The 18,713-nt window shown below is 41.7% G+C and overlaps 1 protein-coding gene across 6 annotated transcripts in view; it reads left to right on the top strand.

Annotated features, from left to right (window-relative positions):
- Positions 1-364: 364 nt before the first annotated feature.
- ppfibp2b (PPFIA binding protein 2b) overlaps positions 365-18,713 on the top strand; it is a 77,523-nt gene continuing 59,174 nt past the window's right edge. For 5 of the 6 annotated variants that reach the window (XM_068311991.1, XM_068311994.1, XM_068311992.1 and 2 more), the window contains exon 1: positions 3,438-3,458. In XM_068311991.1, coding sequence (XP_068168092.1) covers positions 3,449-3,458 — 10 coding nt within the window. In that variant the 5' untranslated portion in view covers positions 3,438-3,448. Of the gene's footprint in view, positions 539-3,437; positions 3,459-18,713 lie in introns of those variants that run through there. The other variant, XM_068311989.1, reaches the window with a different exon arrangement.

The following is an 18,713-nucleotide window of genomic DNA, read 5'->3' as shown; positions in this document are numbered from 1 at the left end:
TATGATAACAACAGACCAAGTATATGTATTGTATTGTATTTATAGTTCATTGTGGTATGTAAAAATTGATTGCCATTATGACTAAATGATCAATTTTGGTTTAAAACTAGTGTTGATATAAAGAGATTTACAGTATAGTATACCGATTAATTATTGTTAAAGAAAAGTTCTGTTTTATTCACATGTAGTCCTGTTTTTAATAGCGCACTCTATCACAATTTTCATTGAAATGTATTTTTTAATGAGATATACAGTACAGTAATAAACCGTGTGAAGGGTTGCGCTGGGTTTTTCCGTGCGGAGGGTCCGTGAAGGCATCATTCTATCACATGGCAGGTGATCGTGGAGGGAGCTCGCGCTCCAGTACAGAACAGCGGCTGGGGACCGCAGTGTGGAGGACCTCCCGTGTGTGAGGGGCCTTAAAGTGTGTGTGAGGGGCGCATGAGTGTGTTTGGGTCTCCGCTGTAATATTTACAAGTTTCTCCAGAAAACTAAATTGAAGGATTTAGTAGGATAAACCCTCAGAGGACTCGCTTTCGTAAGTAACATAACTGCATGAAGCTAATTACAGTTGTGTGACTGGTGAACATTGTGAGTTAGCGTGTTGTGAAACTACCAGTTATTAATCTGGGGATTTCGTAGCAATTTTTTGTGACAGCGAGTAAAAGGATAAAATTTAACTTTGAGTTCAATAGAGGAGTACATGAACCTGGATTTAAGGGACTGTCATTAATGCTGCTCGTCTGTGACTTCTTTAGATAATGGTCTGGTTTTACATTAGACTTTTAAACTGCTTTTAAAGTTCACTGAAGTGATGCGATTGTTCAATGCCATGTATCTACAGTATATACATGGCATATATATGGTTATATATATATATATATATATATATATATATATATATATATATATATATATATATATATATATACATACACACACAAACACTCACCATATATATACACACACCATATATAATATTTATTTATTTATTTATTTATTTATTTATTTATTTATATAAAGTTGTGTTCTAGCTAAGTATTTGCTAATATTGTTTGAGCTACTTACGTAGTATTAGCTGGGTAGCTAGCTAATGAGCTAGCTGTTTACAACGTAAACATTTTTTCTTGTCATATGGCTGTGGTTAATATTTGAACTTACTTGTGTCTTGCTTCTTCGTTGTATTTATCTTTGTGACATTTTACAAATACCATATAACACTGCCACAAGACTCCTTGGAACGGTATGTTTAAGAGCGTGTTTGTGTGAACAGAATTAAAGTAAATTTTACTGAATAATGCTGTAATAATTTTTGTAACCACATGACAGTATCCTGGTGTTGTGTTTCCTCTTCATTTCTCGTCTTCATTTCTTTCTGATGACCAGACAGGTATATTCAGATCATAGTGTGGACTAGAATTATGAATTATGCACTAATACTGAAATATTGCTTTGATAATGCTACAGGGCTGTGGCGGTCAGGTGTGATGTTTAACCCCTATGCTCAACCTATCAAATACATTTTGAATTGCTGTTGTTATTATTGCTGTAACAGTAATGTGATATAGAGTAGAGTATACCAAGGAATATTTAATATTCATTTTTGTTATAAGCTGTGACTTCTTTCTTGTAGCAGCAAATTTGGCCTGTGTGAAAGCAGCATGCTTGATGAAAGACAGCAGGGTACTTTTATGGAGACACTGTTGGTACCTCTCGCCGTGTTCAGTCATGCACTGTCAACTTTGAGCTATTAAATGATGTTTAGTTGCCCTGACACATGCTGTGTAATTGCTGATCATCAATTTCTGACAGCGTGAGTAAAGGAGGAAGGGAGGGAGTAAAAGAGTGGGCGCTGAAATGCTAATAGAATAATATTAAGGCTGATGTGTGGCTCCCCTCTGCTGAAGCATCTGCTGCATCTAACACTGGAAATTGTGTACACATACACACACACGTGCATTCACACACACACATGGGCATAATAGACAGTCAACTTGAGAGGGCTTGAGAGAGCCTTCTGCTAGGACGGTACCTCTTTCTATTGCAAATCTCTTTTAAAAGGGAAAAACAGTTGAAAGGCATCATTGATGCTGCCAACAGTGAATTAATTAAGGTTGCTTTGGTTAGCACTTGGGTGGCATTTGTGCTTTGAGACAACAGAGGAGTTGTGGTAATAAACAAACACCCTAAATCTACAACGTCATGATTATTACAATTTTGGCTGCGTTATTAGCCTACTTTGGAGAGGGTTTCTCTTCTTATGCCTGTGCACACATACAGTATATGCATAATGCTCACACCGGATCAGCAGATGATGGCACTCATCCCTGTGATCAAAGCCGCTTGTGTAAGACTAAGCACGGTGGTTTTCTCTGCAGCCTTATAGGTTCGGATGATTGCTCTGTCATCTTAACCACTGCTCCTAATCACACCACTAGTAAAGCTCACTGGAGGAAATCCACTGTTCCCTGAGGTGCAGAAAAACAGAGAGATGAATAAGAGAAGGAAAGATATAGGCAAAGGAATGGCAAGAAAAGAGGGATGAGAGAGGAAGAGCAAAAAGGGACCAAGGAGACAAAGTCAGACTGTTAATCTATAAGGAATAATCCAGCACTTGCCGAGGGAGAGGAAGAAAAGATAGTGGCAAAGAAAGAAAAAAATGAAATGACTATAGTTTATTAGAGGTTATCTTTGGTTTTCTGTCAAGGGAGGGAACAGGGCAGGAGAGGAAATGAGAAAGGGATAGCAGGGAAGAGAAGAGCACAGATGGCCTTAAGTCATATTCCTGTCCGAGAGAAAGAGAAATTAAAGGGTGGAAAAGAGACATGAATGTAGAGTCAGGGAAGTGGATTAGCATGTATTGTTATTTTTTTCAGACATTTCTCAGCTTACATTACAGCAGCACAGTGTAAATGTGGCAGAGGGATGAATCAAGGGTTTAATACGTGATAAAGGAAATCTTTGAGTGGGTGGAAAGGAAGATAACATGTAAAGAAATGTAAATATTTTGTGCCACTGTGGAATGTCTTGGAACTTCACTACAAAATGTTAATCCCCTTATTGAGTGCTGTAACTGTGCAGTCTGTAATGTCTCTATGTAGGACATCAAGCAAGGTGATTGATTTGGTTTCTAGGAAAACTAGTTTTACTTACAGGGCCATCATCATCTCAGCCCTAAGGAAGCAGTGTTTAACCTATAGAGTGTCTTTGTTTTCTTTCTGTTTTATTTTTAAAAAAACTGCATATTGCGTGTGATATGATAAAACTTTTAAATCTACAGTAGTACTTGAGCAAATTCTTATGTCTTACTCAGGACTGGTTATTCAGTACTTTAATGCTGAGAATTTAATCTTATACCAAATAAGGGTTGCATGATATTAAAAAAACAACACCAACATCACTATTACTATTTCTCTTTTTTCTTTTTTGTTTAACAGAAGTCCAGGTGATGTCATCAGGTAGGGACACTGTGTTTTTCATGGACAGATACAGTTATTCGTAATCTGTCTTTTTTTTGTCTTCTAAACATCCTTCCAACATATTCCACCCGTCCACTATCAGGTTCACATTAGTACTTTCAAAAGTCTTGAACCCACTCTCTGAAGTATTCCAGGAGTGTGTGTCTCTTACTAACTTTAGTTTCAAACTAAAGGGTTCAAATTGATTAAACCCTTTAGTATTGAACTCAAGGGTTTAATATGTAATAAGGGGAAAGCTTTGAATGGGTGGAAAGGAAGATAATATATGTCCATCTATCCATTTTCTAATCACAGCTTTATCCGCTGTAGCGGGTCACAGGGGGCGGGAGCCTATCCCAGCTGGCTTAGGCGTGAGGCTAACTCTGGGCCAGTGCGCCACAGAGCCACACAGAGACAGACAATCATGCATGCTCACACTCGCACACTACAGGCAATTTGGAACGGCCAATTAACGTGAAACGCATGTTTCTGGAGGTGGGAGGAAGCCGGAGAACTCGGAGAGATCCACGCAGAGACAGGGAGAACATGCAAACTCCGCACAGAGTGGGACTCGAATCCAGAACCACTTTGCTGTGCGGCGACAGCGATACCCACTGCGCCAACGTGCCGCCAAGATAACTGGTGGCACGTTGGCGCCACTAAGCCACTGGGGCGGCAGTGGCTCAGTGGTGAGGCAGAGCAGGTCGTCCAATGTTCTGTGATCGGCGGTTCGATTCCCGCTCCCGCCCAAAAAAATTACACCCGGAGGTGAGCTGACAGTGGGAGGTGTCAGCTCACCTCCGGAGCACTGCCAAGGCACCCTTGAGCAAGGCGCCATCCCCCCTCACAAGCTGCTCATTTGGGCGCTCCACAAAGGGGCTGCCCGCCACTCTACCTCCCTTGCATGCCTACAGGCCCCCTTGTGTGTGGTTGTTTGAATTACAGGGGCCTGTATACACTAATATGCATGTGATTGATCAGACTAACAAAAAACTAGAGTGTGCATTCTTAATTTCCCTTCGAGGATTATAACAGTATATAAAATAAAAAGATATGTAATATGTATTTTGTGCCACCATGGAATGTCTTGGAACTTTACAAAACTGTGTTGGATCGGCAATCAAAATTTAATATGAAACAAAGACGTCCTTAAAAAAACTGTCAATACCTAAATTACCAGTATGTGTCATGCCGAATTATAAACTGAATAAACAAGTGACCAGATTGCATTAAAAGTGGTTCCAGCTGGACAAGGCACATTTGATTAACACCAACCCTGTTGAAAAGATCATCACCTAAATAGACCATTTTCAGAGGCATGAATTTGGCTCGTAATTCCCGCCAGTAGCTGGCCATTACAAAATACAAGGAAATTCCAGAAGTGAAGTGTTACAAAGCTTTTGCTGAGGCTCACAGACTCCACAGATCCACACTGAGACTCATTATCTGGAGAAGGGAGAACACTCGGTGCAATAGTTAGCCTTCCCAGTGGGGGCCAGCCTTCCAAACATGATCCAAAGAATAGATCCAAGGAACCTCATTTTAACAACATTCAAGTTTCACAGCTCCACTATTTGAAAAATGTAAAAAATAAAAATTAATCAATGCGGGGAGAGGTGAAAGACCCTGCTGGTCCTGGAGAACAGGGTCAGCAGGGTCTTGGAATTCCTTTACATCGATGTCAGAGGCTCAGTTTTTAAAAGAGTTTGGTTGCAGTCTTTGCAGTTGGGAGATGCTGGAATTGAAAAATCAGAAAATCAGATGGATTTTGAATGAATATTTAAAGTTTCTGTTTATTTATACTTTCACTTCATATAGGAAATATCTATTTTCTGCAACTACTAACCCTAATTTTAACGCCTCACTATTACTTTGTTTCACCACATAAGTTAGTCATTCTTGAAATGCACACATATAGAGATGATCAGACAGTGATGATTTTTGGACAAAATAACTAGTTGCGGTGAATTGAAGAAAACACAACTTTGTTCAGACCAGTTATTAGACTTAATGTCAATCTAAATATTTAACATGGCGTTTGGTTGTCATTCAGCAACTGATAATTTAAAAAAACGTATACAGATTTTTAGACTGATGAATCTGTCTCTGTATACTTTATTCAGCCTCCTGTCATTATAATGTGGTTGAGTGTGTTTTAAGTTTGTTTTGTTTTTTACAATTTGATACGGGGATTTATAATCCCATGAACAAAAGCAGGTGCCTTTAAATCCTCTTGTTAAGGTTTTTAATCTTTATACTGCTAAAAGTCATATGTTTTCTCCAGTCCTGTTTTTACACTTTAACAGAAACCCATAATCTTGTTATTTCTCGATTATTCATTTATTTGTTACATTGAAAGAAGGAAAGTGACAATTTTGTTAATAAATGAGAGGATGATAAAAGCTTGTGTCACTTGATCTTGTATCACCAACGCTCTGCTGTCCTAAAAATTGTCTGTGGGATTGCAACATTTATGGAGAAAAGCAAAACACATACCATGCTAGTGATGTACTGAAACTGCATATAACTGATCATTGTACCAGTTTTTAGTATGAAAATAAAATTTGTCCAGGGCATAAAGACATTCTCTGTTTTGAATAGATTTCAGCACCAAACCCGTGCCTAAAAGTGGGACATGTGAGCGTGACCGTAGTAAGATCAATAGCCTGTATTTCTTCCCACAAACATTATCAAACAACTAGAACAATACTAATTATTTGAATACTTCCTTTGTGAACTTTTTCCCAGTTCCAACCTTCAAGATGTACGTGAGTTGTTTTTGTATTTGCCCCATTTGTGTCGTAGTTTAGGTCAGTTTTGACAATCACCCCTGGAGGCAGATGTCAATATTTGATTTGATTTGGGTGTACTATATTTCTTAATTAATGTGTGGATTGTTCTCTGTTTGGATCTCTCTTTATTTTATACCAGGAATTTTTAGGAAGGAAAGTTCTGGAGAATTAAAAAAAAAAAAGTATCCGTGCATATTGAGTGAGAATTGATATCCAGGAATCCTTTATTAACATATTACCAGTCTTCTTGTAAATCGAGGTACTGTATCTCAACTTCCAATGATCTATTCCCATTGTCCAGAAGAAAGCTTTAATTATTTATTAGTCACTCGTCTTCTTTGCTTAGCTGCAAGCTGTGGATTTCAAAGACAATATTTGACAGTCTCCCACAACAGCATACTCATATACTGTACATAGAAGTCCTGCCTATAGGAATACAGCAGAATCGCTGGTCATCTCTAATGCATGTTATTCCTGTGTCTATCCGTCTGTACTATGGAATAAAAAGAAAATCCTGATGAAATCATATCCTTAAAATGTTAACATTTGGATTTTGTTTACGCTGGACTGAAGACTGTGATGGTGTACCTGTTTCTGACAGGCAGCCAGTGGGGCTGTAACATCATCCTGTAAAGTGATCTGTCTCTGTTCTTGTCTCGTGAACTGGTTGTGACTTTCTGTAACTCTAGTCTTCTCCAGCCATTGAGCTCTCTTTTGACCTCCTCTACATGATGTTGTGGTGCCGAGTGTTTTTTATGCAGATGGGAAGGCTTTGTCTTTACACATGACGTGGGTGGATACTAATGAAGAATATTTGAGCATCAGGTGCACTAACTGTTTGGTTGGGTCTCAGTTGGTTTGCACCAATGGGTTTCCAACACGCTCCGTCATTTATGCTTTTGCATCCAGGTCGCAACATGATTTCCTTAACTGTATGATCTTAATAGTCACCTGCTCATTGATATATTTACCTCAGAATACATGGGTAACAATACGAAACTGGCAACTTACCGTAGCTACAAACTGCCAAACTGGCAACATACCGTACCTACAGACAATACTTTGTCTATATCAAGTACAATAAACTCTTTCCTTCATATTTTAAATCAAGTTTTTACAATCCATGAAAATGTTGGAACATACCAAATTCACAAAAAGAAGGGGGGAGATCAAACTCACAGCTTCAAAAGGAAATCAAATATCACAGCTCATATTATTTCTTCATTCACTTGCAACACAGATCAATAAGTTCCATCTTCAGAGATTCACAGTCTGCCCACTTTATTTAGCCTCCTGTGGAAATGTGGTGACATTTCTGACCAGAAAGGGATTTTGAGGGAAAAGTGGGATCTAATCTCTGAGGCTCAAGATCTGAAAATGATCCCAAAAGTTTCCAATTGATTAGTGTATGAACTCAAGATTATCTCATTATTTCTTAAATTAACGTTTAAAAAGCTTTGTAAGGGTGCTGTTGCCACTGTGTACCATCAGGCAAACGTAGAATTAAAAGTAGATGAGGAGTAGATGAAAGTAGGCAGCTGGTTATATTCAAAGTATTTGTTAAATGATTCAGCTGCCACAAAAATATAACATTGGAGAGGGGAACTTCATTATGATGAAATGTAGGACGATGTGTTGATAGTAGTGCTGTCAGGCGATTACGGAAATTAATGTAATTAATTAAATGATTTGTAATTAATTAATCTAATTAATTGCATTTTAATGCCATACCTGCTAAAGGCCCCCAAATAAAGAATTTGAATTGTAGGACATTACAAAATTGTAGTGCATGACTAATCAATAGAATACACCAAGAAGAAAAGATTTGAAATCCACATTTTTATTGGTTAAGTGTACTTCATAAATGAAATTCAAAAGAATAAAGGCCAAGGACATCAGCAAACCAATTGTGTCAGGTGCATTTCTTAAAAATATAATACGAATATAGTTAAATAAAATAAATAAAATTCAGAATTAAATAAGGCTGAGTCTCAAATAGGCACATAAGTAGACTCTCAATCAAAATTAATACTAAAGCTGACTCAATACAGCAATTCAAAATTAATAGTATAACATGCCTCTAAATAAGGCAACATCAATAGCAAGATGCCAACAGGCATTCCTTTAAAAGGATAAGCTAACATTACAGGAACTGACAACAGACAACTCTGTGTCCTTGACATGTTTTGCATTTAAATGATACGTTAGGCTGGAGCTGCTTCGGTGATATAAAACTTCTCTTTTACAAAAGGTACAAATCACTGCTTTTTTGTTGATAGTCCCATATTTGTTCTTTTTATAAATAAACTTCCGCAGTACACTGGCGTCGTGCCCGGAGTGTCCCCCGCCTCACGCCCTGAGACTGCCAGGATAGGCACTGGCTACCCCGCGACCTGCGTTAGCGGATTAAGCGGGTTGGAAGATGAATGAATGAATGAATGAATAAATAAACTTTCCGCCCAAAGGTGCGAGTGGGCTTGCCTTCGCTGTCCAGTTTTGAGTCCATCTCGGTATTCAGTCACCCTGCTTTTGACTCGTGGCCCAGGTACGAAGTAAGATGCCACTGCAGCCTTGGGTCACTCAATGGGCCAAATTTAAAATGCTTGTGCATTGACTTGTCACTCACGATTAATTGCACTAATTTTTATAGCGCGTTAATTTGCAGCATAATTAATTAATTTGATTAACGCGTTAAACTGACAGCCTTAGTTGATACGAGCTGTTTTGTCTGCTACCACTCATCATTCACTAACACTCGTCGTTTTGTTGCTGTAGCTCATCTTTTCCCATAATGGATGACCAGCACTGTGTTTCTGTCGTGCATACTACAAACTGGTTCATGAGTGCACACACACTTCTGAAAAGCCTAGTCACATGTGTGCTGTTCCTCCAGTGATGCTTTGCTTCGTCGTCTCATCAGCTTCAGCACATGGCAGAATGAGTCCACTATCTAACCGTTCAGTTCATTACACTCAGCAGCTCCCAATTGCTTTTCCCTGTTCCCAGCTAAATGCTGATTGGTTAGTTCCAGTCGTCACATGAGGTTGTGACTGGTTTTAATGTGTATGTATTAAGTGGTGTTGACATGTTGTTTTTACAGCACTGGCTTGTTGACACTGGTGTTTGAGCTCTGCTGGTTTCTGAGCCCCCGGGCCATGTCAAGGCTTCAGAACAATCTGGAAAGAAAAATCTGCTTCGGAAAGACAAAATCTTTCCTGTGCACAGCTGCATTTCCTCTTCCAGGTGTTTCTCAGAACCACTTGTCAGCTTTTTCTATTAATGTTATTATTATATTTTGCAGCAACAGTTTGAAAAGAGAAGAGAAAAAGGACTTAAATGAGACATTTTAAAAGTTAGTATTAGCTTCTCCAGGCAAGGAATTTATGCAGAGTCTGCCCTTTTGTAATCATAGTTCTTGACTTGTAAAAAAAAAAAAAAAAAAAAGCAAACAGCCCCTCACCCCCCAAAAAGTAACCAGAGGAGAGAGAGGACAAGAGTTTGTCTTTGAGAACTCTGACATGACAGCAATGTTCACAATTTTTCCACTTCTACACTTACATTTCGAACCCGGGTATCGCCAATATGTTTTGATCTTATGTTTTGAGAAAGTGGCGCGGATTTCTTGTTACGAGACTCACCTGCGTGATTCTGTCTTATTAAAATCCACCAAACAGCAACACAATGGCTGCTCATTTTACATGCTGCAGTGAGATCAAGGAGTTAGTGAGACCCTCCAGAGCAAGCATAAGCTGTCAGTGGTAAATGTGAAAATTCAGCGATTTTGAGTAAAAATAATGTAAAATTGATGATGCTTTATGGAAAATATCTATATAATACACATCACTGGATAGTATAACCATTTAATGTACTTTTTCCATTTTCCATTTTTGTCTTTTGTTATGGCAGGTGAGGCCATGCTGGGCTTGCGCTAGGACAGGGGTATTTAATTAAAAGTCACGGAGGTCCGGTCATAAAAATTTCCTCTTAGTAAAAAGTCCGAACCCAAGTCCAGTTTGTGTCTTATAGCCGGTCCCTATATCCACATTATCATTTTTTTTTCAATTTGAAATGCAGGATATATTTAAATGAGTGCACAGCTAGCTCTTTTACCTCACCATAAATAAAAGTGGACCCAGGAAAATAAATTTCAAGCCTAATTAAAAAAGTGCAAAAAGAGCTGAATAATCCTTTTTCTCGTAAATTAAAGATGTCCCCGCCCAAAGAATTGAAGGCCTACACTTCAAGTAAAAACACATTATCATCTTCAGAAACCATAAATAAAAACTGGCTATTTCAGGGAAAAAATGCAAACATAACTTTCTTCATGAGAGAAAGGGGTATATAGCCTGCTAGTTATTTACTTTTACACAAGGTTACTTGTGCACAAGGTGTGCACAGAGCTCACCTTGACTGTTTTGGAAAGCTCCCACTGTTTGGCACAGCCCCCCTCTCTTTTCCCACCATGACAAGGTGGTGGAGAAGGAGAGGGTGGTGGTTTTTGTCATCTGTGGTTCAAAGACCACCCGCTTCAGATCTATGTCCCTCTTTGTCAGCATCTTATTGCTACATACATGTCCTCTCCTCTTATGTGTGTTTCACAGTGGTGTTACACCCAGCAAAGCACTCCTTATCTTTGTAAAGGGACCTGACACACACAAAAGGTGGTCATTATCAGTAACATCTGTAGACTCATCAATGGCCACAGATATGCATGATGCTCTCTGAATAGCTGCATCAAGCTGTTGATATTTGTGATTTTCTGGTTGCTGTTGAAGTTGACATCTGGATTTTTAAATTTTTTTTCACACATCTCATCTTTCTGTTTTCCTAAAACTAAAACATTTTTTATGCTGCCCCAAAATCCGCCATGCCTTTCGTGAACTTTCGTTACATACATTTTGCTCTATTATTTTTCCCTCAGCTTGAACTTCAGGGGATAACTTTGTTCAAAAGCTCTGTGCTTTTCATAGTGGCTATTCACGGTACAATTTTTAATTAATGCTACGTGTTCAGACCATATGAGGCACGATGGTTTTGAACCTCCTTACGAAAGAATAAACATAAATTTTGTCCACTCATTGTTAACCAGCGGTTTTCCTCGTTAACCTTCCTTTGTTTGGAGCTATTCTGTCCTCACTGCCTTCCTCTGTGCTCCGCTGTAAACTCACAGTGGTAACGGCAGCTAGCTGTCTCACTTCCAGGTGCGCTGACAGAGCAGGGTAAAGAAACGATCTGATTGGCTGAACTGAGTGGAGCTATTACCGAATGAACTGGAGGAGCAGCACCCGCCGTCTGTAGCTACGACCGTCAGAAAAATTCTCCAAGAAAATCTACTCTCGTGAATTTATCGGAGCGGTCACGGGTCCGAACAGAACCATCACGGTCTGCCATTTGGTGACCCCTGCGCTAGGAGGTAGTATGACTAAGCCACTGTGGCTCACTGTAAAAGAATTGAGTAGCCACATTCTGTGTTCAAGACAGCGGCGCGGCACGCCGATGAGTGTTAGAAATAGCGAGAGGAAAAAGAACGAGAGCGAGAGAAAAAGTTTGTTTTCTTATGTTATTGCTTGGGGATTTTCGCGAGTCCAAAATAGTTATAAGTTTAAGCCTTTTTTTCCTGAAAATAAGAACGCCGCTGTGGCTACACAGGCAAAAAACCTAGAAGCCACTCTGGAACTTACTTTGCCTATGGCGTAGTGGCGATCGGCTAGCACAAGCCCAGCCGTGCCTCACCTGCCTCCCATGACAGATACAGATACAGATTGATTGATTGATTATTACCATGCCTCCGAAAAAGATGCAAAAGTTGGAGAAAAAGCTATCTTGCATAAAAAACAATCAAAAGTTAATGAAGAACAAACACAGATATTACTAACAGATAACACTGAAATTTGTGTGGAGAAGGCTCTGTCAGCTTGGTGCAGTGTCCACAGGAGAATGCTGTATATTAATTAAAGGCAAAGAAAACTATTGAGTGAAAAGCAAAGGTGCAAAATTCTGTATAGTGCACCTTCTTTCTTTGCGGTTAATGCGTTCCCGGAGCCACACGCGATTGAGGAATCCACGGTCTAGATTGCAATCTATTTATCTTATTACTTACGGTAATTTAAATGTTTTCATTTTGATTGAGAGTCTGCTTATGTGCCTATTTAAGACTCAGCCTTATTTAATTTATGAATTTTATTTTATTTAACTGTATTCGTATTGCATCTTTGAGAAATGCATCTGGCCTAGTTGGTTTGCTGATGTGCTTGGCCTTTTTTCTTTTGAATTTCATTTATAAAGCACACTTAACCAATAAAAATGTAGATTTCAAATCTTCTCTACTTGGTGCATTCTATTGATTAGTCATGCACTACAATTTTGTAATGTCCTACAATTCAAATTCTTTATTTGGGGGCCTTTAGCAGGTATGAGATTAAAATGCGATTAATTAGATTAATTAATTGCAAATCCTGTAATTAATTAGATTCATTTTTTTTAACCACCTGACAGCACTAAAAACAACAGGATTCTTTTTTTACAAGCTAAACCCGCGAATTGGTGTACGACAAGGCGAGGACGATTGTTTGAAAGAAAATGAGAATAGAGTGTTTTATAGTAGATTTTGCGTTAAAATTCTAATTGAGCAACAAATGGTGAATGCTGGGAGGGGGTAGGAGTGGTGACAAGACCGATCAGAAGGTAGATGAAAGATATTATCAATACTTTTTTGTAGTCTTAGACTTTTGATCTCTATGACCGGCAGGAATAACCAGCGGTGCATGTAAATGTGTATTCACCTCGCTTGCTATTTTATATGCCTTTTTAAATTGAAATGAAAAATCATATTATCGAATTAAAAAAAACAAAAACTAAACTATGGCATACCAATGGTGTTGTCTAAGTCAAAGTTAAAATGTATTCTCGTCCAAGTAAAACTTACAAGTAAACATTGAGTAATATTTTGTATGACTGTATCTTCACATAGTGAATGCAAGTTTTCAATTGTTGAATCTCACATTTATACCTGCATAAAATAGGATAGAAATATAGATAGTTAAGCTTGAACTATTGACTTTAGTGTATTTTTGTAGGTAAAATGAACAGAAGATTTTGCCCTCAGAATGCACCAGAATGCAGGAAAACAACCCAATTTTCTAAAAAATTTCCTGTGGGGGGGTGTCCCACCCACACACCCCTACTATGAGCAAGGTTTTACACCCCCCAACAATTGAAAACTTGCATTCACTATGTGAAGATACACTCAGACACACTTCAAAATATTACTCAATATTTACTTGTAAGTTTTACTTGGACGAGAAGAGATTTTAACTTTGACTTAGACACTTTGATTTTAATAAATTTGATTCTTGGTACTACTCAATGTTTACTTGTAAGTTTTACTTTGTAGTGGACACTTGGAGAGCTGTCTCACACCAGGCAGGCACAAGGGAGGTGTGACGTCACAGGGTTAAGGGCTGTGATAGAGGAAGTGGGTATTTAAAGGAGCTGTGTTGGTTGTTGTGACACACTTGTGAATAAATATACTGAACTCACCCGTACCCTTGCCTCGTGCCTGTGAACCTCCACATTGGTGACCTCGACATGATGTGAACCCGGCCAAGTGTCAGTTTGGCCGGACTGCTATTGACATCTTGGGACACTGTGTCTCGCCCCTGGGAGCCGTCCCCCTCCCTGCCAAGGTTGAGGCCGTTTCTGCCTTTCCTCAACCCCGGACTGTTAGGGCCCTGCAGGAGTTCCTCGGCATGGTGAACTTTTACAACCGGTTCATTCCCAGGGCGGCTCACCTCATGCGCCCACTGTACGAAGTGCTGAAGGGTCAAAAGGCCAGCGCACCTGTGGACTGGTCGCCGGAGAGGGTGCAGGCTTTTGAGGATGCCAAGGCTGCACTTACCAATGCTGCCCTGCTGGCACACCCATCAGGTGCTGCTCCTGTGGCCCTGACGACAGATGCCTGAGATTCTGCAAGCAGTGGGTGAGAGGCACATGGAAGCCCATAGCCTTCTGCAGCCGGACGCCGAGGGACAGTGAGCGGCGGTACAGTACATTTGACAGGGAGCTGCTGGCTCTTTTCCTGGCTACACGTCACTTCAGGTTCCTGCTGGAGGGCCGCGAGTTCACTGCCTTTGTGGACCACAAGCCTCTCACCTTTGCCATGGCCAAGACTACTGAGCCGTGGTCTGCGAGGCAGCAGCGCCACCTCTCTGCCATTTCGGAATTTACAACTGACATTCGCCATGTGGCAAAGAAGGATAACCTGGTTGCTGACTGCCTCTCCAGAGCACAGGTCACCTCTGTGCATTTGGGGGTGGACTACTCTGCCATGGCCGCTGACCAGCTAACAGATGGGGAGATCCAGGTGTTCCGGTCGGCAGAAACTGGACTTCGCCTAGAGGATGTGGCTTTTCAGGCCTGCAGGGCCATGCTTCTCTGTGACGTTTCCCTAGGGCAGCCCCGCCTTTTGGTCCCTTCCAGCTGGCGCCGCTGGGTTTTTGACTCTGTGCATGCCCTTTCACACCCGGGCGTTAAAGCTTCGGTAAAGCTGGTGTGGGCAAGGTTCGTCTGGCCAGGCCTCCGGAAGGACGTCCGGGGATGGGCTGCTGCCTGCGTGCCCTGTCAGCGTGCCAAGGTGCACAAACACACTAAAGCCCCTCTGGAGCCGTTTCTCATTCCACAGAAACGGTTTGACCATGTCAACGTGGACCTGGTGGGTCCGCTTCCCCCATCTGGGAGTTTTACTCACCTCCTCACCATGGTAGACAGGACCACTGTGTTCCACCGCAACAGTGGAGGTTGCCCGGGTGTTCATTTTTGCCTGGGTGGCCAGGTTTGGTAGACCCTCTGGCCTGACGTCCGACTGGGGGCCGCAGTTTACCTCTGAGCTCTGGACGGCAGTAGCGGGGAGCTTGGGCGTGAAGCTCCATCGCACCACGGCGTACAACCCACAGGCCAATGGGCTGTGCGAGCGTTTTCACCGGTCCCTGAAGGCAGCGCTCCGAGCCGGACTCACAGACGCCAACTGGATTGATTGACTGCCATGGGTCTTGCTCGGCCTGCGTTCCGCTCCAAAGGAGGATCTGCGGTCTTCATCAGCTGAGTTAGTCTACGGCCAGCCGCTGAGGATCCCTGGGGAGTTCCTGCCGGAGGGTTCGGCCCCCGCGCCAGCAGTGGTTCCCTGGCCCGTGCCCACTAGTGCTGACTGCGTTTGTGTCCCTGTGCCTGTTCACCACTGTCTCCCCAGATCATACATCCCGAAGGACCTTCTCGCTACGGAAAACATTTTCTTCCGGCACGATGCTTACCGTTCTCCACTCCAGCCTCCTTACTACGGGCCCTTCAGGGTGATTGAGGCAGGGCCGAAGTCCTTCAAAGTAGAAGTGGGGAGACGTTCAGAACGGGTTTCTGTGGACCGCCTTAAGGCTGCGCATCTACTGTCCGATGAACCGGTCACGGTGGCTCAGCCCCCGCGCCGCGGCTGGCCGCTCCTTGTTTCATCATGTACAACTTCTGCTCTTGTTTCAGGTCTTGCCTCTAAGACAGCCCGCCGGCCAGAGGAGCTGCCCCCGACCCCTGCACGGCCCCTGCCCGCTGTTAGGCGTAACCGTTGGGGCCGAATTATCAGGCCGCCCGTGTGGGGTTGAGACTTTTTCGGGGGTTGGCCTGTTCTGGATGTTCGGGGGGGGGCCTGTGTAGTGGACACTTGGAGAGCTGTCTCACACCAGGCAGGCACAAGGGAGATGTGACGTCACGGGGTTGAGGGGTGTGATAGAGGAAGTGGGTATTTAAAGGAACTGTGTTGGTTGTTGTGACACACTTGTGAATAAATACACTGAACTCACCCGTACCCATGCCTCATTCCTGTGAACCTCTACAACTTGATATTATAGCAAGCCGCCGCCTTGGACACAGAATGTGGCTTTTTGTGGCTTACTCAATTCTTTTACACTGAGCCACTGTGGCTTAGTCATACTACCTCCTAGTGCAAGCCCAGACTGTGCGTGAACTGGGTGTAACTGGAGCCGCTTTTCATTTGTAGATTTATTATACACTTAATCAATTATCTACTAGTTATCTCAAGGTTAAAAATCAACATTTATGATTATCAATGAATGCAGTCAGTTTAAAAAAAGTCAGCTTTTAGCTCTTTGTCAAATATGTGATGCTGAGGTTCAGAACTGCTTTCTAACTTGGCAACGTTTTTGAGAGTTTTTTGTCGATGCTCAAGCGAAACATAAGTAATATTACTCTGGACTTCTTTAGCTTCTCGTATTTTGCCTCCATCAATCTTATCTTATATTGTAACTAAAACAAAGTACACCTATCACCTAGTTCCTTTCAGAATTGCCCGAAAGAACTACTCAGCAGATTGACTGTTGTGAAGTGGCTCATGCTAACGACACCCATTAGGATACAAGGACTCTTGACTGTAAAGTAGTGGTAGGCGAGAGTGTAGCCAAACAGCATAGGATGGTGGTGTGTAGGATGGCTCTGGTGGTGAGGAAGATGAAGAGGGCAAAGGCAGAGCAGAAGACAAAATGGTGGAAGCTGAAAAAGGAAGAGTGTTGCATGACTTTTAGGAAGGAGTTAAGACAGGCTCTGGGTGGTCAGGAGGTGCTTCCAGATGACTGGATAACTACAGCTAATGTGATCAGGGAGACAGGTAGGAGAGTACTTGGTGTGTCATCTGGAAGGAATGTAGATAAGGAGACCTGGTGGTGGAATGAGGAGGTACAGAAGTGTATACAGAGAAAGAGGTTAGCTAACAATAAGTGGGACTGAGGACTGAGGAGAGTAGACAGGAGTACAGGAAGATGCACCGTGAGGTGAAGGTAGAAAACGTCAAACAAGGAGCTTATGAAGACTTGTATGCTAGGTTGGACAGTGAGGAGGGGGAGACTGATCTATACAGGTTGGCAAGACAGGGACAGAGATGGGAAGGACGTGCAGCAGGTTAAGATGATTAAGGATAGGAATGGAAGTGTATTGACAGGTGCCAGTAGTGTGATGGGAAGACGGAAAGAGTACTTTGAAGATTTGATGAATGAGGACAATGAGAGAACAAAGACTAGAAGAGGTGACTTGTGGACCAGGAAGTAGCAAAAATTAGTCAGGATGAAGTGAGGAAGGCATTGAAGAGGATGAAGAGTGGAAAGGCAGTCGGTCCTGATGTTATACCCGTGGAGGTATGGAAGTGTCTAGGAGAGGCTGGGTTTGCGCCGATTGCCACTATGCAATAGGCGAAGTAAATTCCAGAGAGGCTACAAGGTTTTTAACCTGTGTAGCCACAGTGGCGTTCTTATTTTTAGGAAAAAAAGGCTAAAACTTACAACTTTTTTGGACTCGCAAAAATCCCTGAGTGATAACATAAGAAAACAAACTTTTTCTCGCTCTTTTTTCTCTCGCTCTTTCCAATGCTCGTCGGCGCTGCTGTCTTGGACACAAAATGTGGCTTTTTGTGGCTTACTCAATTCTTTTACGTTGAGCCACAGTGGCTTATTCATACTACCTCCTAGCGCAAGCCCAGCTGTTTATAGCACTTTTGTATCTCACGAAAGTCCAAGACTGACGAAACAAAGCGCACTTCCGAATGCTGTCAGCCAATGAAATGCACGTACAGTATCACGTGACTCCCGACCAAAAATCCACCATGAGGTGAAGTCGGGAGCATTGATGCTCGAATGCGCGAGGGCGCACTGTATATCTCCCCACGTATATAGTTGAATAAGCTCACTTGAAAATCTCACGGTGTCACGTTTTAACTCCACCCACTATCGAACAACCAATCACGGCCCATCTGCCAGAAGGAATCACGTGAACAATATGGCTTAAGGCATCGGCCACCGAGGCTTTTTGTTGCAGTTACGCCTCTTGTCCACACGACAACACAGATGCATTGTCATGTGGACGCTGTAACCGAAACTTTTTCTATCTGGTGGGTGTTAGCAGTAGTGTTGGTATATCAAACAAAAATACTGTTCAATCCATCCAAGACAGATGATGCATTGTTGCTGTTTTTATTTTTATTTTTACTTTCTTTGAACATACAGTTGTTTGAACTGAGACTATGGTTTACTTTAAATTCAGAGCTATTTGTTTGTTTGAAACATTGATTGATTCATTCATATATTCATGGCTCACAAACATTTTGACATGAGTGACCAAGATTCAATTGAGGCCGTCAGTACTGTCTGTTTTAATCAATGTACTTAATGAAACAATCATTAACTTTATGATTGTGACAAGTATTGGCTGTTTTCGGTGGTGGCTGTGTTTGTCTTTCAGGCCTGTTCTAGCTGAGGCAGGCTGTGTCTGTATTTATCCCTCATGTTGTCATTGAGTTAAGCTAGTCTGGTACGACTGGGCCATAATTAATACAATTGTGCAACCATGCAGCACATGCATCATATATTCACTGTTTTCTCTTCATTCTTTTACCTGCTTTTTCCTTAATTTTTATAAT

Source organism: Antennarius striatus, chromosome 4, assembly GCF_040054535.1.
Source record: "Antennarius striatus isolate MH-2024 chromosome 4, ASM4005453v1, whole genome shotgun sequence".
In the NCBI taxonomy this organism is placed as follows: domain Eukaryota; kingdom Metazoa; phylum Chordata; class Actinopteri; order Lophiiformes; family Antennariidae; genus Antennarius; species Antennarius striatus.
The sequence above is the reverse complement of the archived record's forward strand: the minus strand, read 5'-3'. Positions and strand labels throughout refer to the sequence as shown.